We start from the raw sequence: 24,843 nt of genomic DNA on the forward strand, positions 1-24,843 counted from the left end.
AGCCTGCTGCCCCCAAGAATTCTCGCACTTGTCTTCTATTCTTGGGTATTGGTATTTGGCAGACAGCCTCTTTTCTCTCTGGCCCCATAATTCTTTGACCTTCAGAGATATGGAACCCCAGATACTTGACAGTTGGCAAACACAACTGAGCCTTCTTTCTAGACACCTTGTATCCTGCCTTCCAGAGAATGTGTAGTAGATCGTGCGTTGCTTGCTGACAGATTTCTTTTGTAACTGCTGCTATCAACAAGTCATCTACATATTGTAACAATACACACTCTCCTGGGATGGACTCGAAATCCAATAGATCTTGACTTAGGGCTGAACCAAATAGGGTAGGTGAATTTTTAAACCCTTGGGGCAGTCTTGTCCAAGTCATTTGGCGTTTTGAGCCCGTTACAGCGTTCTCCCATTGGAAAGCAAAAATACATTGACTTTCTGCGGCAATTCGGAGGCAAAAGAAGGCATCTTTGAGGTCTAAAACTGTGAAGTAAGTAGCCCCGCCCGGAATTAAAGCAAGCAGGTTATATGGATTGGGTACAACTGGATGTATACTAACAACCGCATCATTGACTGCTCTTAAGTCCTGCACAGGTCGATACTCATCTGTGCCGGGCTTTTGAACAGGCAGCAATGGGGTGTTCCAGGGGGAAGTACAGAATTTTAGGATACCATACCGTATGAACTTATCCAGATAGGATTGGATGTTCTTCTTAGCCTTCTGCGGAATGTGATATTGTCTTAGGCTCACTGGATAAACCCCATGTTTCAGTTCAATTTTTATTGGTGGAATATTGCGGGCCAGTCCTGGTGGGTTGTTCTCTGCCCAAACTCCTGGTATGTTAAACAATGTCTCATCACTCCTAGGGTTTTGGCTAGTCAACACTGTATAAAGTCGCCACTCTTCTTCCTTTGGTACGGATAAAGTCATAATACCTGAAGGTCCATTAAACTTTAAAGATGTTGTTCCATCTGGTAGGAACGTAATCTGCGCTTGTAATTTGGATAGCATATCACGTCCCAGCAATTGGACTGGACATTCAGGCATATAAAGGAATTGGTGTTTTACTACGTGGCCTCCCAATGTACAGAGTCGACTTTTAAGAACCGGTCTTTCAGCACTTCTTCCAGTTGCTCCTATCACAGTAATAGTCCTTCCAGATGGAGGAGCAACTAGATTAGTCACCACTGAATGTTCAGCACCAGTGTCGATCATGAACGCACTCCTTTTCCCCCCTATTGATACATCGACCATAGGCTCCGCTCGACCAAGGGGGATGGAGCCCGGTCGGTATCAATAGTCCTCCATGACCGTGTCAGCCAATCCTACAAAGTCCCTACCTTCTCTATCGCGAGACCTTTGCGCTGCTGGAATATACCTGTCTTCCCTAACACTTCCTCTGTTCCCATTACTCCCTCTATAACCATTACTCCCTCCGGGACCTCCTCTACCTCTCGCTCTGCCTCTAAAGTTTCCGTAGCCTGCCCTGGGTTGGTCTCTCTCGTACTGCTCTCTTTGCGGACATTCGTTCCTCCAATGCCCTTCTTCCTTGCAATACGCACACTGATCCCTACTCAAAGGCTCCCTACTCCATCTATTATTGCCTCTATCTGGGCCCCGTTTATCTACGCCTGCGATCGCTACCGCTAGCATATCAGCCTTTTTACGCATCTTGCGCTCCTCCTCTTTCTTGCTTTCTGTTTCCCTATTCATATACACCTTATTAGCTACCTCCATTAGTTGGGTGATTGACATACCTGCAAACCCTTCTAACTTTTGTAGCTTGCGCTTAATATCTCCGTAAGCTTGGCTGACAAAGGCGGAGTTCACCATTCGGGAATTGTCTGCGTCTTCCGGATTAAAGGGGGTGTACAAGCGGTACGCCTCCAATAATCGGTCATAAAAGACACTGGGCGCTTCATCGCTTTTCTGGATCACCTCAACTGTCTTCGACATGTTAATGGCTTTCTTTCCTCCGGCTTTCATGCCAGCAATTATAGCGTCTCTATAGGCTCTGAGTTGAACCATATCAGCACCATTTACGTTCCAATCGGGATCAGTGTTGGGATAATGTGTTGCGGCCCATGCTGCTGGATTAGCTTGGTTCAAAGCACGGGCTCTATCCTCTAATGCTTTAATGGCTGCTTGATTTATTCTTGTCCTTTCCTCATTGTTAAATAAAGTCATTAATAACTGCTGGCAATCAGCCCATGTCGGATTATGTGTCTGTACTATTGAGGTGAACAGATCAGTCATGGCTTGTGGTTTCTCAGTATACGAGGAATTATGGGTCTTCCAGTTTAAAAGGTCGGTAGTGGTGAAAGGGACATATACGAAGACAGGGTCAGCGTGTGCCATTTGACCTGCGGCATCGATATAAGCTGACCCGGGATTTAAGCGAATAGGCATCTGATAGTGCTTTAATTGTTGGGCACCAGTCAACTGTCGGGTTTGGATGGGGCTACGTAGGGAAGCGTCAGTCATGGGTTCCGGTCGGGGAGAGATAGGGTATGGGGATGTGGGAGGTTGGTTTTGGGAAAAGGTAGTGAATAGAACACTTCGGGCCGAGCTAGATGAAGCTTGACCGGAAGTCTGAAGTGGCGCCAAATCAGGATATTCGTTTCTAATGGGGGTGGGTTCTGGTTCCGGAAGGGGAGATTTAGTACGAGGGGGGGTGGATCCTGTACTGGAGGAGGAAGCGGAAGTGGATGGGGGTAGTGAGGGAAGGGTTACAGGACTTCCTGTATTTGCGTCACTTCCTCTTACCGGAAAGTAAGGGGGCGGCAAAGGGATCTCGGACTCAGGGGGCGTGTCCAAAATGGGCCTAACACCAGCCCTAGTGGACGAACAAGTCCTAGCTACCATGAGGCGACACTGTTCCTCGTGGCATGTCCGGAGCCATTTTGGCGAGTCATTTACGGCCTGTCTCCAACAATCAATATAAGGAAACTGGCCGTAAAGTTCAGGCCTACCTGATACAGCCACGTGTAAGCGCTGTACCAGAGTTGGATCCAAACTGCCACGTGGCGGCCATGCCGCAACCAAAGTAGGCCACTCCCTAGTGCACAAAGTGACCAAACGTACAGGAGACATCTTTACCCCAAAATCACAAACTTTGAATCCCTTTTTAAAATTCTTAACCATACATCCTAAGGGATCCGGAATCGTTGACTGCGACGCACCCATATTTAACAGTGGAACGTCGTTGACAACGATTACTATACACGCGTACTATTCAACAGTCACACCCGTTTCCTCTGGCAACAGCACCACGTGGTACGGTTACCAAGTGAAACGTACACAATAACAATAAACACTCAGGGAATTCCCGTACACACACAGCTGCTACACCAGTCACTATATAATCAATATTATGCCCTTTGGCGTAACTACACAGTCACCCACGCTATAATTCTCTATATACGAATTACCCGTCTATAACACACCCCAGTAACATCGTCTTTTACAAATAGCGGTTACAGTACGGTTAGCATAGGTCAAAGCACAAGTTAAGGTCACAATACAATTATTAGTGGTTATGGTGTTAAAACATGCAATGGACGACAATGATTAGTACTTATTATATAATGTCAGTAAATATACAGGGTTATGGTACCGTGCACTATAATACAGCAACACACTATTAACACTCTCGCTAGACGGCTGAGCTCGCGCTATCTAACAAGATATACACTTTACTAAAACAATCGTTAACACATTTACAATTCCCAACTAAACTATTGGCCAGTACCTTGAATGGACTACCTAAAACTATATACACCCGTTTTGGTTAGCCACACTGCCCAATCACCACATATACATAGCGAGCTAGAGAACCGAATTTACACAGGCGCCTCTTAGTCGCACTATACAACGAGCTAGAGATCCGAATTTACACAGGCGCCTCTTAGTCGTACTATCAAAAGTCTAGTGGGTTCCAAATTTACACGCCTTCCCACTTAGCCCAGATAGGATGAGAACTAGCGAACCGAATTTACACAGGCGCCGCTTAGTCTCCCGGTCCCTCCGACCTAGCGAACGTAATATACACCCTAGAACGCTAGTCTAGACAAGACACCGGTGTCCGGCTAGGGCTATCTTACACCAGGACCCCGCCTGACTAACCAAATCAAACGGTCTGACTAAAGAGCGTTCGATCGAGCGGTGCGCCTTCGCTCCTTCCCTCCGACAGAGGGGGCAGATACAGATTCAAAAACCCCTTTGGGCCTACCGCACAATCGGTATACCCCTAGCGGGTCCTGCCGTCTAAAACAGCAGTTATCTTACCTCCTCGTTCCTGAACCTGAGTTCACACTCATCGACGGGGACACCCCAGCACTTCTCACGTAGAGGCCGATGATCTCCTGGACAACAGACCAGTGGCGCCGAGACGAAGGGAGGTCCACGCAGAAGTTCAGGGGTGCAGCCGTAGAGAACGTGGGCAAAGATAGACCGTCTCACACCTCTGCCTCTCAGCTACCGTTGAACGATGAGCTTCCCGGCCAATGCACCAAATGATACCGGAGAAACTGACGGAAGCCAAGCACAGAGAGATGGACACAGGTTTCTTCAGGAAGGAAGAGATTCTTTATTGGATCACCGATCGGGACTCAGAGGGACTAGCGTCACCAAAATACAGCAAAGTCTGAGTACTGAATACATAGAGTACATTCCTTATATAGCACTGTAGCTCCTCCCACAATTAACTACACCCACACATACCCTTAACCTATTTAATGAATAGAGTCTAAACTCATCCATCCGGTCTAACCACGTGGCTCATCTGATACAAAGGAGAGGGACGCGTAATTCCAGTTCTTACATTCCTGCACCTGGTCAGTACAGTGATGACAGTATCTTAGCTACGTGTTATTAACTAACTGATACTACAAACACATATACATACATATGCCTTGTGGCAATCTTAGCCTGCTAAACTTGTATTTTACTGGAATTACATCACAAAATAATCTGAATTCTTTTATTTTTTATCGTTTATAATAAACCTTATCTCTGCCAATTGTGTTTCTCCATGAATTGCATTTATGCAGAACATTAGATGCAGCAAATTGCAACCAGTAATTATTTAATGAATCTTATAGACACTTTTTTTCATTATCAGTAGAACAGGAAATCCACCAAAATGTTATTTTGCCCTTCACTAGTAACTGAATGGAGCCTTAGGTTTGAAGATTTCACAGCAGCTAGTCAGTGCTAGAAATGTCACAATAACACTATTATTTTTAACCACAGGTCATAATAGATGAGGAGTGCAATCCAATTGCAGTGTTTTTCCCTCAAGTCCACTTTACTGCTGAGCATTGCGCATTGCAACTTGATCTTTAGTTAATAAGTCCCAGGGTAAATATAGTTTTTCCTTTTTTCAGGCTAAACATAAATTGGTAATTGGATGAAGTGTGTCTTTTTGGGAACGATGAGGATTATTTATATAGAACAACCACCCTAGGGCATCATATTCATGTCTAGTTAGTCAAGATAAATATAACTTACATAGATTGTGCAGAAAAAAAAATCGATTCAAAGATTTGGAGAAAATTACTTTAGTCAAGATCATCATATTATGTTCTTGTGAGAATGTGGTCTTTCATTCCTTCAAATTGCACAGCTTGTTAAAAAACAGAGAAATAAAGTGATATCGGTCAGAGAAAGATCAGACTGGTTTAGGAAAATGTACTAATCTGAAAATCACTGACACGTAAACATTGAATTGGATGCAATAAATTACACAAAGGCAGAGTGAGACAGTTTATATGTTAACTGTGTGCAGATGGTCCATGTTTAGGAAAACATGATTATGTAGATTAGTATTCATGTTCCCTTCCTGGCATTTGAGTTGCCTTCACGTGTTTCTACAAATACTGGAATTTTCTTTCCCGTCTAGTAATCGAGCAAGTGAAACACAAAACCCGGAGTATAGGACAGTGGAAATGCAAAGCATGCAAAAACACCAATACTTCATTTTTTTTTTTTTTTATCAATAATACCACTGGGAGAAGCATTCTGCCAAGAGTTGATTGATCTCAATTTCCTTGTTTTTACCATGCCTAATAATTTTACATCCTGCTTTTATTTTATACATAAGAAAATGAGTACTTGGCTAGGTGGATATACTATTCCGTCTCTAGTTCTGTAAAATTCTGAGTTCTATTAAATATCTGTGACAAAACCATATGGTCAGTTTTCATAAACCTTAATGCCAAATTGCAATCTAGAAAATCTTTTTTTTTTTTTTTTAATATGAAGGGAGTATACTTGTCAACAGAGTTACTTCCCCATTATCATTACTGAAGTTGGCAGAAGTAGATAAATGATATAGCCAAACAAGCATTCATTAACTAAACTTTATTGTAAGACCACACCCAATTGGGTTAGTCTAAAGATTGAACCTCATCTATTGTACAACAGCAATTTCTATTGCCAGCATTAAAGTTTTGAAGAGAATAATGGGAGATATACAGAGGCGTAACTAGAAACCATGGTGCCCCGGTGCGAAAATTGTCCTGGGCTCCCCCATACGTCTACTCCCCCCCATCCATCCTCCCCCCATAAGTCTACCGTCCCCCTCCCATACGTTCCCCCCTTCCCCCACACAAGCAAACAGATATACATGCAGACACACACAGACACATGCAGAGAGACACACAGACACAGACAAACCTACACACATACAGACATACACCCACACATACAGACAGACAGACATACAGACAGACCCACAGACAGACATACATACATACATACATACAGACATACACACACACATACAGAGATCCATACAGACACACATACATTTCCCTGTGGTGCAGTGGCTCAGCCTGATGGGAGTCAGAGTTCCCACTCTGACTCCCTCCTCTCATTCCTGCCTCGCTGCTCCCGGTGGTTGCTAGGAGGAAGTGACCGGGGCAGTCACTTCCTCCCAGCCTCTGACATCATCAGAGGGGGGCCCCTTGGAAATACAGAGCATCAGGTGGCCCTAACAGCATGGGCCATCCGATGGGCCCCTTCAATGTTTCTTTTGTTTCAGGTATTGTACCAGAGGATTGGAGGAAGGCAGATGTTGTTCCTATATTTAAAAAGGGCTCAAAATCCTTGCCTGGAAATTATAGACCTGTGAGCTTAACTTCTGTGACTGGGAAATTATTTGAACGGCTATTAAGGGATAATATTCAGGAATTCATTGGGAAGAACTGTGTTATTAGCAATAATCAGCATGGTTTTATGAAACATAGGTCATGTCAAACTAACCTAATTGCATTCTATGAAGAAGTAAGTTGAAATATAGATCAGGGTGTTGCAGTGGATGTGATCTACTTGGATTTTGCCAAGGCATTTGATACAGTTCCTCACAATAGGTTAGTCTTCAAACTAAAAGAAATTGGTCTAGATGAATATTCTTGTTCTTGGGTAGAACATTGGCTTAAGGATAGAGTACAACGAGTTGTCATAAATGGTAAATTTTCAAGCTGGACAAAAGTCGTAAGTGGTGTCCCTCAGGGTTCTGTTTTGGGACCGCTTCTATTTAACATATTTATAAATGATCTTGAAATGGGCATTGAAAGCCATCTATCAGTGTTTGCAGATGACACAAAACTTTGTAAAGTAATAAAATGTGAGCAGGATATTGCCTTGCTGCAGAGGGATTTGGATAGATTGGGGGACTGGGCACTAAAATGGCAGATGAAATTTAACGTAGAAAAATGCAAAGTTATGCACTTCGGGGTTAAGAATGCACAAGCAATTTACACCCTAAATGGTAGTGAACTAGGGATAACCACACACGAGAAGGATTTGGGAATTGTTATAGACAATAAATTAGGTAGCAATATGAAATGTCAATCTGCCGTTGCTAAGGCCAGTAAGGTTTTGTCATGTATAAATAGGGGCATAAATTCTCGAGATGAAAATATAATTTTGCAATTTTGGGCACTTGTTCTAAAGAAAGAGATCATGGCACTAGAAAAAGTGCAGAGACAAGCTACAAAATTGATAAAAGGAATGGAGCATTTTAGTTATGAAGAAAGGTTAAAAATGTAAATCTCTTTAGTTTGGAAAAACGGCACCTGAGAGGGGATATGATAACATTATACAAATATATTCGGGGCCAGTACAAACCATTATCTGTAAATCTATTCATAAACAGGGCTATACATAGGACACGAGGTCACTCATTTAGGCTTGAAGAAAGGAGATTTCATCTAAGGCAAAGAAAAGTTTTTTTTACAGTAAGAGCAATAAGGATATGGAATTCTTTGCCTGAAGAGGTGGTTTTGTCAGAGTCTATACAGATGTTTAAACTGCAATTGGATAAATACTTGCAAAAACATAACCTACAGGATATAATTTCTAATTAGTGGGGTAAAAGCTGCTTGATCCAAGGAGACATCTGACTGCTATTTTGGGGTCAAGAAGGAATTTTTTCCTAGTTTGTTGCAAAATTGGAAGCGCTTCAGACTGGGTTTTTGCCTTCTTTTGGATCAACAGCAAAAGCATATGTGAGGAAGGCTGAACTTGATGGACGCAAGTCTCTTTTCATCTATGTAACTATGTAATGCAGCCCCGGTTGTTACACTGCGCGGGCCGGGGCCGCATTACTTAGCTGGCAGGACCCGCAGTTGCAGGGGTCCTCAGGGCGGCCTGGCCCTCTGGAGTGACGGGCCCGTTTGCAGCTGCGACCCTTGCAACCACGGTAGTTTTGCCAGTGGTCAGATATAGTTCATCGAACAGACTTTTACTCTTTTGCCACTCCTGGTTTATAACATTGATTATGAAGATTATGTCAATTTTTTTTAATTTAATATGATTTAAAAATTGCATGTTTGTGGATCAGCTGACAATCCAGATATATTGCAGCAAAATGTTTCTTAAGTTAGATTCAGCTCAAAAGATTTTAGGTACAATAGTCTGTACAATAGATAAACCAAGATAAACACTTCTGACAAAACACATTTAACATACTGAAACCTTTGTTGAAAAAGGCCCTGCCCAAACAAGCTTACACTCTAAAAGATTAATGGTCTTTTTTTTTGTGTATGAGCCTACTCATGCAATGCACGCAATGTACATGACTTTGACAAATGCAGGCTGCAGTATAGGTGCGTTGCAACATCAAACATCCCTGTAACCTCCATCAATATAACCTGTATAGCATAATGGAATATTCAGTAAGATCTATGTATGACAGAGACAAGCACTGTGTTTCCCTGGCTAAATTGCCACCATTAACTGCAGTCAATTGCGAACACCTCCAGGGACATCATAGATACTCATTGTAGACTGGTATCCTACTCAAAGCCCAGATACTGCAGTCACCTGGGAAATATCCCAGTGGGTAATTCCAGGCATGGAGACCATTAAAATTGTTGACTAGCAAACAATGCACCAATCACACATCGTAAAGGTCCTGCACAAATCATGTTGCTACTTCACTCCTGCAGTATTTTTTTGGTCTGGTTTTTAACTATTTTCTCACTGGCTGCTAGTGCTGTTAACAGGGCAATATATATATATATATATATATATATATATATATTTTTTTTTTTCCAGGCCCAGAGTTGAATTTTGTGAGCCTGGATTTTCCATATTCGGCCCTGATTTTAGCTACCCGGTGGAGCTTGGCGCTTGCAATGTGTACCAAATTCAAGCCTGTTGTGGGCCTGAATTACAAATTCTGGACGTTGATCAATTCCATCAACATAATCTGTATTTTGTAGTCCAAATTGCCCCTAATGTATCTGGATAGTTTTGTCCCATTTACACTCTAGTGAAAAACCTTGCTAGTCATGAGAAATCCAGACATTGAAGCCTCCATTGCATATTTTGGATTTGAGGGATTCATTTAAGGATATTTGGTGATTAATCATGGAATGCCACAGGGCAAGCCTTCTGTAACATTTTTTTCTCACTTTGTATTTAATTCTGACCCAATTTGTTTCATGATAAACTGTAACTAACAGCTAAAGCCTTACTGTCTCCTTTGGATGTCTTATGATAAACATTAGCTTATTTGTCCTTGAAGAAACTTCATGACATGGGATTATAAAAGATTGTTTGTATGAAAGGTATCCACATTGAATAAAGAGATTAGTGGATTTATTTTCTATTAATTATTTGTGCTTCTTCTTAGTCTGGTTCTTACCTATTCATAAATGTGCATACAGACATTCACTTAAATTCTGTCCTTTTTGTTATGATAATCCATGCTAACCTCTGCTAGTTCTTTATAAAATACTAGCTAGAGAAATCAGGGAATATTTGTGCTGATGGCTGTACCTAAAAACACTGTGTGTTCCAGTCTTGCTTATTTTAACAATTTCTTCTTAATTCATCAGAAGAAATGCAATCTAGTACTACAAAGTAAAACATTTAGTATGTTCTATGTATACTAATGTTCCCTTGCCATTTTCATTCTATCCAGGAAAAGCCATATCAGTGCAGCCAATGTAATAAGGCTTTTAGCCAGAAACGGGGCCTAGATGAGCATATGAGGACTCACACGGGAGAAAAACCATTCCAATGTGATGTAAGTTTGATACTTTATGTGTAAATTGGCATCAATATACTTATATATCAAAGTAGTGTGTGTGATTTTAATTTTTTAATGCAATTTGTCAGAGTCTAGTTGGACTGCATATATATTCTGCTTATTGTTGCCATAAACTTGAAATTGGCAGCAAGTAAATTTCATTGATATCCCAGTTAGAAATCAATTAACTTATATTACTGGTTTTCTCGTCATCCTGGCCATGATTAGTTAATTGATTTCACACCAGGAGCACCAAGGAACAGTGATCTAACATCCCTCTCTGTAATTGTAATTTCTAACATTCTCATTAACAAGTGTTTAAATAAACAGATCATTATTATACTTGGGAAACAGCTGGGTCTGACTGAGAGGCTCCACATTTCACACCCCGGTACTAATTCTGATAAAACACACTCTTTTTTGGGGAAGGGAAAGTGTGCTGAGCCCTGTCATTGCCCATCTACATCCACTTTCAGGCAAAGATCATTCAATGCTCTTGAGTCTGTCACACCTCTTTTTGGCCAAGACCATTCTCTTACTTGCTCTGTAAAAAGAAGATCTCGACGTTATTGACCGACTAAAATACACAAGTGACTTCAAAGACATGTCTTTTCCACTAGTGTAGATGTGGGCAGTTGTAAACTTATCAATCCAATTGTGTTAAATAAATAGAACTAGTCCTTTAACTCAAGACACATTGTTTTTGTATAGATTTGCTTTTTTCCACTAATGAGTATTTGACTCTTGGCTTTATCTATACTTCATATATTATTCACAAGTTTTTTCCCCATTTATTCAGGTTTGTGATCTGTCCTTCAGCCTTAAAAAGATGTTGATCCGACACAAATTGACTCACAACCCAAATCGTCCAATGGCAGAATGTCAACTTTGTCACAAGAAGTTTACAAGGAATGACTACCTCAAAGTGCACATGGAGAATGTGCATGGAGAAACAGACAGTTAATTGGTAGCTGACAGTACTTCTAAATATATGTGAAATGTAGCCGTATCCATTCCGAAGCAATGTTTGAACACTATTGAAAAAAAATGTGTATTATAAAAGTATTATATTTTAAGAGGCATTTACCTGGATCCACACAATGGTTTATTTAAAATAAACAGATTCACAAAACTAGTGAAAAAAAGTGGCATTATTAAGAAACAAATAGTTAATTCACAGTTTAAAGGATTTTTAAATACAATGACCAAAAAAGGAATGGTTAAGCTACGTACCTGTTATGGAAAACCTGACAATCTTAAAAACATTGTCAGAAAGAAAAGGCACAAAATGCACCTCTTATTTGATACATTTCTGGAATAAAAAAAATGTATAAAAGTGCACTGTGAAATATTTTCTGCATACAAGGGAATAAATAGGCTCAAATTGTAAAAGATCCAAAACAAAAATATACATAAAAGTGGTCACAACACTTTTTATTCCTTACCCCAGTGTTTTAAAATATATTGCTAAATGTCCCCATTACGTACTAGTGCTTTAAAAATGTGTTCTGTGTTTAATGTACAAATCAAATTTGTATCCTTGTTTTGTCACACAGTTCTTGTCATCTACCTGATTTCTGTCCTATGTGGCTGGTATGATAAAACCGTTTGTAGACTTTGAATTATGTTGTTTTGGTGAATTATGCTTTGAATAAAATTCTAATTGAACAATAATACACTGCTCGGTATGAGTATGTATGGTTTAATTAATTAAAAGTATCGTGTTTAAAGAACAAGGGCGACATTCTTTTAGCAACGTAAAGATTTAATCTGTTTAAGGACTTTTACCATAAACTTAAATTGAGGAATTGCTATTCATTTAGTAGAGTAAACCCTTTTTAAAAAAAAAAAAAAAAAAAAAATCCAGCCCAAAGTCTCTCACAGTTCCTGTTGGGATTTTTTTTATTTTTTTGCAGAAAAGTTGCATTCATTTTATATTTTAATCAATTAATTAATTACAGATAGCCAGTATCTTGTTTTCCTTTAATTACAGTAAATATTATTACAGATTTTTTCATAAGCCACGCTCAACAGATGAGTAATCTAGTCTATTTTGTAATTATGTTAACATTGTGGAATTAAACTTTCTAGACTTTATACATTAAAAAAGGAGGCAAACAAATACAAATATTCAAAGGCATACTCCTGTTTCCAAATACAGAATTTTACAGTTACTCTGCAAGTCTGCAGGGACCAACATGTTGATACTTCCCACCAATCCTGGCCCAGACACACTCTGGATCCTAGCTGAGAAAATAGAGATATTGTAATGCTCACATATTCAAACCGTAGTGTAGAGAAGGGACTAACTACATGATAGAAATGTCTTAGTTTCCAGGTTTGTGCTCTGGTAGAATCTGTTTGATTCTGCTACAATTTAATGAAGTTAAAAGCATACTTGCTCCACCGTATTAGTTATCTACAATGCCCTATACTATTGTTGGCACCCTTAGTATATATGAGCAAAGAAGGCACTAAATAATTGGCTTTATAGCTTTATCTTTTCATCTTTTGTTACAAAAAATACACAAAAATTACCTGCTCTCGTGGATATCAAACAATTGCAAACACAACACAGGTTAAACAATAAATGTTCCTGGCACAATTATTAGCATCCTTTGAGTCAGTTCTTTGTGCTTCCTACCTTTGCCAATATAGCTTTGCTATAAGCCCTGATGGGGTTATAGAATATATGTCAATGGAGACCATTCATCCTTACAGAATCTCTGAAGATCCTTCAAATATTGAGTTCAACGATGGTTGACTCTCCTTTTCAGTACACCCCACAGGTTTTCTATGGAGTTCACCCCACAGATTTTTAATGGAATTCATCCTCAGCCTTATTCTGACACAGTTTGCCAACTCATTCGGGTACATACACTGGATGTCCAAGCTTTAAAACACAGCAGGAGAACCAAAATCCACAGCTGTTCCAGGAAAGTGCATGACATCCAGGGTACAGGACGATGACTTTATAGAGGCCACATCACCTGTCTCTGATACGGTCTTTGGAGGAGGATCGGGCAAAGACTTGGCTGAAATTGGTGGACATGGAGGACATGGCGCAGCACAAAAATGTGAAAATTTGGGGCATGCCTGATTATTGAGGGACTACATATATATATATATATGTGCCAGATATGTTTTTGGCACCAGTGCCAGAGGTGGCAGTAAAGAAGTGGCATATTGACAGGGTACATAGGTGATGCAGGAGTGATTACCTTTTTCCTCATCATCTAAGTTGAGGTCCAAGTAGAGAAACCATCAACACATCCCATGATTGGATGTCCTCTTACAGAGAGTTATGTTAAGCTAGTTATTTGAGTCTAATGGTCTTACTGTCGCTCTTCAGATGAAGTGGTCGGTGTACCTGGTGCTCCATTAATCCCAGTTTATGTTTCCCTAAGATTTTAGTTTTAGTTATTACCTGTTTTCTTTTAAGTGCAGTCATTATGGTACATTTTATATTGAGCTACCATGAGTTCAAGGTAAGACACTTGTATGTTTCGCCATGACATGTACTAACAATTTACCCATATCTTGCATTATATATTGATTCTGATCTTGTCATTATATTCTCTCATGTGCAACTTTTTTTTCCTTTCACCTCACTTCTTTTCTCTCTCTCTCGACCTCAGTAGGCATTCTACAAATCCAATTGCATATGTCTGGATGAGATCCAATTGCATCACTTAACTCAACTCGAATGATATGAGGAGCTGGGTTTTGACTTTGGGAGCCTGTAGGTGGCTTATCCAGGTTGTCACTGGTCCACTTGTGTTTCTCACTCTCTTAACATGGCTTTAAACATAACCTTCACCATCTAGTCCCACAATGTAAGGGATTTAAAATCTCCCCAAAAGCATAGGCTTCTTTTTTACACCTTAATGCTGACAAACATAGCGATAGTGTATATACAGCAGTCTCATTTTTGTAAATAAAACCGGTCTACATTTAAACCTAACAAAGACGGTGTCGTTTATAATGCTTATGCAGAATCCACATTGAAAGGGGTGTCCATCTTACTCCATACGACCAGCTGGAATAAGCTGATGGCTGATGATGAGTTAATGTTGGTTGCCAACATCTAGGTTCCAAATTCACACCAAATTGTATTCACAGGGAAAGGGCTACGGAAATTGCAATCTTTTAAAGAGGGTCCCACGTTGTTATGTAGAGACTTTAATTGTGTAAATGACCCTCAGTAGAACACTCAGGGAACTGATGCCTACACACTTTCCAAGATCAGCATATCCCAAGGCCATTCCCTAACACAAGTCATACATAAATTTGACTTTTATGTCCGGCCTTAAATCCTGGTGCAAGAGATTACACCTACTTTTCAATCCCTCATCAACTCAACGATATTCCAGGATAGATATGTGCTTTTTGTGGAAGGCTAATAGGGCTGATGGACTGGTCTGACCATGCACTGATAAGTCTATCAGTTTGGTTGATTACCCCACAAAAGGCCCTGTCAATTGGCATTTTGTAAATATACAAAATAAATGTGATAAAATCCATTAAAAACTGTGTCAAAACCAATAATTAAACTGTTAATGCGTGGATGAATATACTCACAATGCATCAATCAATGCATCAATCATTCAATCAATATGTGCTAAATGAAGGTTATAATAAAAGTGACATTACTATTCAAAACCCTTCATATACACACCTGTGGTCACCTCCAAACAGGCCTTTGAAGCTGGGGGCTTGGGCGGGGTGTTAAACCCCAAAGTGAATCTGGTCTGGATTCCAAACTTGCATAGCAAAGAAAAAAGGATTGGGGCACACCCGAAACATGCATTCTACAGGAATGGTGCTGGTGTAGTGACCAATAGCGATACAAATTAAAGAAACACTATAGTCACCTAAATTACTTTAGCTAAATAAAGCAGTTTTAGTGTATAGATCATTCCCCTGCAATTTCACTGCTCAATTCACTGTCATTTAGGAGTTAAACCACTTTGTTTCTGTTTATGCAGCCCTAGCCACACCTCCCCTGGCTATGATTGACAGAGCCTGCATGAAAAAAAAAACTGGTTTCACTTTCAAACAGATGTAATTTACCTTAAATAATTGTATCTCTACATTGAACTTTAATCACATACAGGAGTCTCTTGAAAGGTCTAGCAAGCTATTAACATAGCAGGGGATAAGAAAATCTTAATTAAACAGAACTTGCAATAAAGAAAGCCTAAATAGGGCTCTCTTTACAGGAAGTGTTTATGGAAGGCTGTGCAAGTCACATGCAGGGAGGGGTGACTAGGGTTCTTAAACAAAGGGATTTAACTCCTAAATGGCAGAGGATTGAGCAGTGAGGCTGCAGGGGCATGTTCTATACACCAAAACTGCTTCATTAAGCTAAAGTTGTTCAGGTGACTATAGTGTCCCTTTAAGTTACGGCGCACCGTTTTCAGCATATGGCCATATTGTGTTAAGCCCACCACTATTTCATAGCACTAACTCCAAATGTAGAAGACAAATATGGTGGAACAATCTCCATATTTGTTTTCTTAGATAGGCTAATTTAAGTAGCCTGATAAGATTGTTAGTGTATTATAATGTGTGCACTGTAACTTAATTTGTATCATGTATGAATATTGGTCACTACGGCAGCACAATTCCTGTAGAATGCATATTTTGGGTGTGCCCCCAAACCTTTTTTCTTTGCACAACATATTATGACATGTTTTATTTTCAAAATTCTTCAATAAATATGATGGAAAAAAGAAATACATATCAATGGGAATATACTTCATGCACATTATTCTCATATGAATTCAGAGGGGTGCCAATAATTGTGCCACATATATATTTAAATTTGTTTTTTGTTTTTTATAAATTGTGTTTGCAATTGTATTTTTGTCTATTTTTAAAACAAAAGATCAAAAAGTTAAACAATAAAGACACATTTTCACACCCTTCTTTGCTCCTAATTATCAAGGGTGCCAATATTAGTGGAGGGCACTGCATATATTTTACCTGTATCATCCAGTTGTAAAATATAGACAAGTAATTTTCCTATTTAACCCTCTAGTATGTACTAGATACTTCCGACAAAAAATGGTCCTTAAGGACCTCGGAGGTACCTGGTACGTCCGCGGCATGTCCTCATTACTTACCTGATCGCCGCCATTCCACTGCCGGCTATCGGTGTTGCTCCTGGTCTAGGGGGACTGCCTGATAGCCCAGCCAGCCCGCCTCGACAAATTAGGACCCTGCGGGTCATATGATCGCTCTGAAAGTCTCCCTGCTGCTGTAAAATAAAAAAAATATATGTTAATACATTTTAGAAAATTATATATATAGAAGGCTTGGCCTGTAATTGTGGGAGGCACTTAAATTCCCTATTTAAACTCAGTGAGCCCCTGCTTACCTGTCTTCGACGATCTCGGAAGTGCTTCAGTGTACTTCCGGTTTGCAGATCCGTAACGTCAGTATTCCCGCCCGCCGGCAGCCCGGTTCATACGCCCGGTGGCTGTATTCGTGAGTATTCCGCTTCCTGCCTCTCTCGGACGGCATCAGAATCGTAAGTTTAGCCCTGTCGCTCACGGGCTCGGATTCAATCCGCTCCTGCTTTTCTCGGTCAGTGTAACACGTTCAGTTACACTTACACCTCGTAGTCTCCTTCAGCCACAACGGGCTGCCATACGTTTTCGTTCAGGGGGTACGATTATCTTCATTCTGTTCCGTATTCAGGGGCTGTGTTCACGTTTTAAGCTAAGTCTTAGTAGTTACGTTTGATATGAAAGGGGTTTAAGCGGTTTAGTAGTGCCCAGTATTCTCAACTTCGGTGGTTAAAGTAGTTATGTGGTCCCCTTAATGTCATAAATAGCTAAATAGTGTAAATAGGGGGTATGTTGTTCCATTGTGTTAAATGGCTGTTCCTGTCCTGTTTTTGTTGTAGTTCTTACTAGTACTGACACTTCTCGCAAGTGGCCCTTCGCGGGTGTACGTATTCGCAGCTTTGTTAAGAGGTAGGCCTCGGTGTCACCCAGTTCTTGTGTGTATGTTGTAGTTAAATAGTACATATCATAAATAGGTCACGTTTCTTTTCCTTTAGTTCCATTGGTTCCCTGCAGGATTATTCTTTATTAGGTCAAGTAAAGTTTCCTTCCTCAGCAGGTATGTTATTGGTGTGTCCTGGCAGGGGGGGGGGGGGTTGAGGACTAGTTGTAATTTCTCCCGCCAACTTAGGTATGTTCCCGTGGGCTCTTTGCCTATAAGGTTAGAGGTCCCGCAAGGCATAGGTCAGCCCTTACGTTCCGAGGTTCAGGCCAATCGTCCCAACGCATAGCTATAGCCTTGCTTCAAAATTAGTTAGGGCCTCACCAGTCACGGCCAATCATATTGCTTCTTTTTCATGTCACCGAGAGGCCAACTCCCCGCCACCCACCTCAGTGGCACCAAGGCCCCACGCGCCAAATCATAGTTAGTGCCTCTCATAGCCGCTTGGCAAGTAGTTAGGGCCTCATCTGCCACCAACAAAAGCTAAGCTAATACAATTTCGCCTATGGGCACTAGCCTAGTAAGTGGGGTCCCTCCAGCTTTTTTATTTTCAACACTAAACTCGCCCTCTCTGCCCCTTAGAATGTCCAACGCTTCGGTGTTAGAAGACAATCTGTCGGTTTCCAGCACCCCGCTCAGGTCGGGCACGCAGAGAACGCAACCAACCCCTCCAAGTCCAGCTTCCAGCTATCGCTCCTGGACTATCCCTAAGATTACCGCTGAACTTAAAAAGAGAAATATCCCTTATCCGGCTTCAGCTAGGAAGAATGAACTGTTTCGTTTATTGAACTCTACTGAGGATAACGAAAGGCCTGGCCCTAGTTCACAGGTTAACGTACTTAATAGCCTGGCTGAATTACACGCCATGATGGCCTCCCTGGTGTCCTCAGTTGCCACCATCAATAACAGATTGGATAACCTGGAAGCTAATAACGTCCCTTCAGTCCCCGAGATGCCCGGGCCGGTTGTCCAACCCACGCCCGCTCTAGGAGGTAACAGTGACCCTCCGCCGGCTAGGAGAGTTTCCAACCTTATTAATCCTATTCACCTGATACCGCAGTCTCTCAGACGTGACATCATAGAGGGAAAGGATGTTAACTTGGCCTCGCTACTGATAGCGGCTCAAGACGTGGTTGAAAACAGGGCATACACGTTTGAGGACCTGTCAGTAGTGATGAGGGCCAGGGACCCTAGGTTGAATAGGAAACTTAACATCCCTGAGTTTGTATTGGCATTTGGCCTATACAGAGACGTTATCTGTACTGCTTTTCCCCTCCGCAGAGAGGAGCTGGATTTGTACCTTCACAAGGTGATAGAGTTGGCTTATAAGTACGGGGGCTTTGCCTTCTACGACTATCACAAGTCGTTCTCCGCTAGGTCAGCCGCTTCGTTGTCCCAGTATAATACAGTCACGGACTGGGGTCAGTTAGATACAGAGTTGTTTCTTATGCATTTTGCAGGTCTCAAAACCCCTTCCTGTGCCATTTGCTCATCTGCAGCTCACTCTATTAATTTCTGTCCCGAGAATGTAGCTATCCCCTCTACCAGCAGCGCCAACTCCGATTTCCAGTCAACTTCCAGCCAGAAGGAGGTTAGAGATAAATTAGGCAGGCCCATAGTGTTCTTGGGAAAAGCTCAGGTCTGCAATAATTTTAATGCTGGGGGTTGTAGTTACAGTGCTTGTAGGCTGCTGCATGTGTGCTCGCTTTGTTTCAGGGCACATGCCAAGACGATGTGCCCTAACAAATTGTACCCTAAAAAGGCTTCTACTCCAATAAACATTCCGAGTTTGCAACGCTACCTGGCTAATCATCCTTCTTTACATCTGGTGGAATTTCTCACGTCTGGGTTCACTCACGGGTTTCACACAGGCTTTGTCTCTCTCCCCTCAGGCATCCTGGAGTGCCCCAACCTTCAGTCAGCTCTCACAGACCCCGATACCCTACAAGTTCTCTTACAGAAAGAAGTGGATAACGGCTTCATGATAGGCCCTTTCACTACTCCTCCTTTCTCCTCATGGAGGACTAACCCTCTAGGTATCGCCACTGGGAAGTTTAACAACAAAAAGAGGCTTATTATTGATTTTTCTGCACCACACGCTTCTCCCACACCTAGCCTGAATGCACTAATCCCGTCAGAAGATTTTTCTCTTCAGTACGCTAGAATTGATGATGCCATTCAGGCGATTATTAACTCCGGGAAGGCGGCCTGGTTAAGTAAGTCGGATATTACCAACGCCTTTAAGTTACTTCCCATCCATAAATCACTCTGGCATCTGCACGGAGTTAAGTGGCTAGACAACTACTATTTCGCTACCAGGCTTACTTTCGGCTCCAAAAGTAGCCCCAAGTTATTCGACCTATTCGCCGAAACCTTGACATGGCTTCTCCTTAACTTCTGCAGATGCCCAGTTGTGATACATTATTTAGATGACTTCCTCGCCATAGAACCTCACCACTGCACTCCACGCAGCCTTCATCTCTTGCTCACGCTCTTCAAAGATTTAGGTGTCCCCGTAGCCCAGGACAAAACTGAAGGTCCCAAAACCGAAATTACTTTTCTGGGGATTACACTCAATTCTGTCACCATGCACGCCAGCCTACCCCAGGAGAAAGTAGACCGTATTCTATCTTACATTAGCACCTGCATGTCACTAGGCACTTGCACCAGGAAACAGCTACAGTCACTTTTAGGCTCACTTAATTTTGCCATGAGAATAATTCCACAGGGTAGGTCGTTCATTTCCTGGATCCTTTCACTTTTGCACGGTCTCCCTGACGATGACTCCACTACAACCCTAGACGAGTCGGCTATAGCTGACCTGAGAATGTGGCAGCTGTTCCTTTCCTCGTGGAACGGCAGGTCGCTGTTTGTTCCCCCCGTTTCCGACGATTCCCCAGTACTCTGGACTGACGCTTCAGGGGCCTTAGGATATGCGGCCATTTTTGGAGACGAGTGGCTATACGACTCCTGGCCGGTCGAAACCACGTCACTCGAGGGATTCAGTACCACCTCCTCTCTTTTCGAGATCTACCCTATCGTAGCAGCAGCTTACACGTGGGGGGTAGAGTGGAGGGGGCAGTCAGTCAGGTGTTTTTGTGACAACTTAGCTACCTGTAACATCATCAACAAGGGCCGCTCTCAGTCCCTCACGATCATGAACCTAGTCAGGAGACTCACTTGGCTAGCAGCTAATCTCCAGTTCTGCATATCCTGTGTTCACGTCCCAGGTATACAAAATACTGCCGCTGATGCTCTGTCACGCTTCAATTTGCAGGAGTTCTTCAGGCTACATCCTACTGCTTCCCAGCAACCCAGGGTACCTCCAAAGTTCGAAGACCTGGTAATGCATTAAGCTCTCTCCTACATCTGAGCGGCACGCTTGCTCAGGCGGGTTTATCCCTCAACACAAGGAAAGCCTATTACAGAGCATATGAACTGTTTTTGTGTTTCATTCGTAATTACTGTGTAATAAATGTTTTTTCTGTTGAAACCATGGTTGCTTTCACAACTTTTTGCCACTTTTCTCTTAATCTATCTTACAACACAATCAAACTCTACTTAACGGGAATCCAACACTACATGTTAACCTCCTTTCCCAACAAGTCTCCTTTCCTATCTTCCTACCCTCTTAAAAGTGTCCTCAAAGGCATTCACAACTTGTCAGTACACATACCCACTAAACGCCTTCCCATAGATAGTAAGTTGTTTAAGAATTTGTCCGATGTACTCGACACGTCCCCTTTCGAACATATCACAAACCTCATTATCAAATCAGCGGCTTATCTAGCCTTTTATGGTTTCTTGAGACCCAAAGAGTTCACTGTAGAGAGAGCTTCTGATTTCAGCTCGTGCCTCCAAAAGAAACACTTAATTAAAAATCTAGATCACTACACTTTGTCCGTTACCCGTACCAAAACAAGCCAAACAGGCCCACCAGTGGTAATTAACTTTTATCCCACGTCAACCAAATGGTGTCCCGTCCGTGTATTGGATAGGCTAGTAGCAGCCCAAGCTAGTTCCGCTCCTGATAGCCCACTTCTAGCTTTACTAGGGAAACCCCTGACCACAAAAATCTTCATGCTTTACATACGCACCCTTTTACTCCGCTTGGGACAAAACCCACGTTCTTTCTCGGGCCATTCTTTTCGCATTGGAGCAGCCACAGCTGCCTCAGGTAATCATGTACCGACACACATAATTAAAAACATGGGGAGGTGGAAATCATCTGCATACAACAGATACATTCCCAATCCAGAGAAAGAGATAAGGCTGGCTTTCTGTGATATGACTAAATGATGTACCGCTTAATAAACGCATTTTGTTTCAATAGTTATTATTTTTGCCCTCTTTTACAGGCCTAACCTTACGTCAGTTTCGGCACACCTCAACTGACTTGCTATTAAGGAACTACTTATTTTTAAACCCTGTTTTCCTTACGTCCTCGGAATGTGCCGTACACAAATATATATATATATATATTTGTGTTAGGTGCTTATGATAGTACAGTGTGAAATACCATAGATAAATGTAGGATATTAAAAAGAGCAAGTCGGTTGTGGTGTGCCGGAACCGACGATGAGGTAGGCCTGAGAAAGAAGAGGGCCTACCCAGGAAAAGAAATAGAAAGGAAATAAATGTTAAATGTGGTGTGGTGGGAGGGTCATTCAACGCTGACCTCGAATGGTAAGGAGCAAGGTAAGGGGAGTACCTTAAGTAGGCTAGAGGCAGCAAACCAGCCCCTCCCACAAATCCAGGTAAATTGCCTTAATACTTGTGTTAGGTGCTTATGATAGTACAGTGTGAAATATCATAGATAAATGTAGGATAATAAAAAGAGCAAGTCGGTTGTGGTGTGCCGGAACCGACGATGAGGTAGGCCTGAGAAAGAAGAGGGCAAAATTGAAGTAAACAAATTTATTTACAGACAACCAATACATATACATGTTATCAACCAGACATGTTTTTCCCTTCGTATAGTGGCAGTACTTACAAGTGGGATGTTCCTTAGGATTCTGGACAAGAAGCTCCCCCTTCTTTAGAATTTAAATGCTGTGCTCCGCCTGCGGCCTCCATATAAGCTGTAACTCAGAGACACTCACCAGTTCTTCTTGTCCCGGCAAACGGGACGGACAGGTTTCCCCCGGTCTGGTGGAGAATGGTGCGATCAGCACAGGCTGCTGATCGAGGAGGTTAGTGCCCGATAGCTCCCCGGGCGGGATCTGAGTGGCACTGTGCTTCCGGTTTCGCGTTACGGAACGCGACCGGGTCCTGCACTTTATGTGGCTTGCTCGTTGAGTTCCCGGGCGGTCCTCCTCGTGGCTTTACGCATGCTCACAGCGGTGGAACGCACGCCCGGGAGGAGTTGCGTTCCACCAAACACAGAATCGTGCTACTGCGCATGCGCGAGACGGTGTTGGCGCCAAATTCAAAAAATTTGGATTGCAAAGCTGTGCAGAACCTTTCTTACCCCAAGGGTGGGTGTCCAGTTCTGGTTCTCCGTATCTCCAGCCCTCCTACACGGACCTTAGGTGGTTTAAGGTGAGGTTTAACTTTTAAACTCTCCTTTTATTTCACCTATGCTTATGCATGCTTCTTTGCTGTATTTTATTAATTTTACTATTGGTATTTCACATGTATGTCCAGCCCTATATCTCTGGATAAGGCAGATAAAGACAAGATGTCAACATCTGTTCCCAAAAGCCACAAGCAAGTCTAAGCATTTATCTTGTCTGGAATGTGCTGTACCTCTACCTGACGGATGTTGCAAAAAGACATGTAATCACTTCAGAATTACTGGAGAAAACAGCGGATATGGCATCCTTCCTGGGCTGGTTTCAGGAATATTTGTCCCAGACATTTGAGTCTTTTATGATTCTGTAAAGTAACAGCGGCTATTCAAGAAAATCTGCCTAAAAAACGTAGGAGGAATAGATCTCCTTCTGTGTCTGACGTCTCTTCAGGAGAATGTTCTTTTTCTTCCCCTTCAGATATTTCCAGCCTGGCTTCAAGTGTGGAGGAGGGCTTCCCACCAGAAGAGCTGAAGAAATTTATTAAGGAAGTAATGAACCAGTCTGAAAATGCCTGATCTCGTCAGATCTCAGAAACCGGCTGTACATGAAACCGAACCTACCAAGGGTAAGGTTAAAGGTTTCACAATGCCTCCTAAAAATTTGGATGTCTTTCATAGGGAATGGAAGAAGCCTGAAAGACGTGCATTTATTTCAAAGCATTTTAAACTGAGGTTTAAGCTACAGTCTGAAGACAAATGGGCAGATCTTCCTAAGTGGATATTCGGATTGCCCAGCTGTCCAAGAAAACCACTATACCCATTGGCGAAGTCTCAGGACTTAAAGACCCAATGGACAATCGAGCCTAAACTTCATACAGTAGAATTTTCCAGGCCGCAGGATATCAGTGCAGAGCTGAAATTGCAGGTTCAGCGTTTCTCAGAGCTCAGAGCATGTGGCTTCAAGCCCTGGAAGATTCCCTTATGGGAAATTCCGATACAGATCCTTCCATCTCACATTCCTATTGAAGCTATCCAATGAATTCCTTTCAGATGCCTCTGAGGAGTTTCTTCGTCTATCAGCAAGAATCATGGGGTTGTCATCAGTAGCCAAAAGAGCACTTTTTGCTACGAACATGGACAGCTGATTCTGCATCCTAGGCAGCCTTATGTGAATTACCCTCTGAGAGGCAAAACATCTTTTTGGTACTCCTTTGGAAGACATTATTAAACAGATGTCGGATACAAAGTAAGCCCTACCTCTGGAACCAAGATCCCAGGGATATAAAGATTTCAGTACAAGGGTCAGCGGTCCTTTCGTTACCAAGGGCGGTTTCGCAGGTTTCACAAACAGGGTGGGATCAACAGCCAGTGGTCTAGACAGGAAACCACCAGGCAAGACAAAAAGAGGAAGTTTTGACGCCAAAAGAGTGGAAGGACGCCTTCAGTTCTTCACCCACAATGGAATAAGAGTACTTCAAATGGGTGGATTAAAAGAACCGTTTCGGAAGGCTACAGGATAAAGTTTTTGTCAAGACCTCGTCCATCCATCCTTCTGTCAAGCTATCCTTCAAAACAGAGGCTCTCCTAACAGAAGCACTCCTTCTTTTAAGAAAAGATGTGGTAGAGAAGGTACCCAAACTTTGGGAATTTCAGGGTGTTTACTCACGCCTTTTCCTGGTTCAAAAACCAGATGGATCCTTTCGGCCGATCCTGGACCTGAAACATGTCAACACCCGCATACCGTACCAGAAGTTCCGTATGGAAAGTATTCTG

At 42.1% G+C, this 24,843-nt stretch overlaps 1 protein-coding gene across 2 annotated transcripts in view; it reads left to right on the forward strand.

Moving 5' to 3' along the window:
- PRDM5 (PR/SET domain 5) overlaps positions 1-12,218 on the forward strand; it is a 196,704-nt gene extending 184,486 nt beyond the window's left edge. For both annotated transcript variants that reach the window (XM_063460038.1, XM_063460039.1), the window contains 2 exons: positions 10,437-10,541; positions 11,344-12,218. In XM_063460038.1, coding sequence (XP_063316108.1) covers positions 10,437-10,541; positions 11,344-11,508 — 270 coding nt within the window. In that variant the 3' untranslated portion in view covers positions 11,509-12,218. The remainder of the gene's footprint in view (positions 1-10,436; positions 10,542-11,343) is intronic.
- The last annotated feature ends 12,625 nt before the right edge of the window (positions 12,219-24,843 follow it).

This window comes from Pelobates fuscus, chromosome 6, assembly GCF_036172605.1.
Source record: "Pelobates fuscus isolate aPelFus1 chromosome 6, aPelFus1.pri, whole genome shotgun sequence".
NCBI classification, from domain to species: domain Eukaryota; kingdom Metazoa; phylum Chordata; class Amphibia; order Anura; family Pelobatidae; genus Pelobates; species Pelobates fuscus.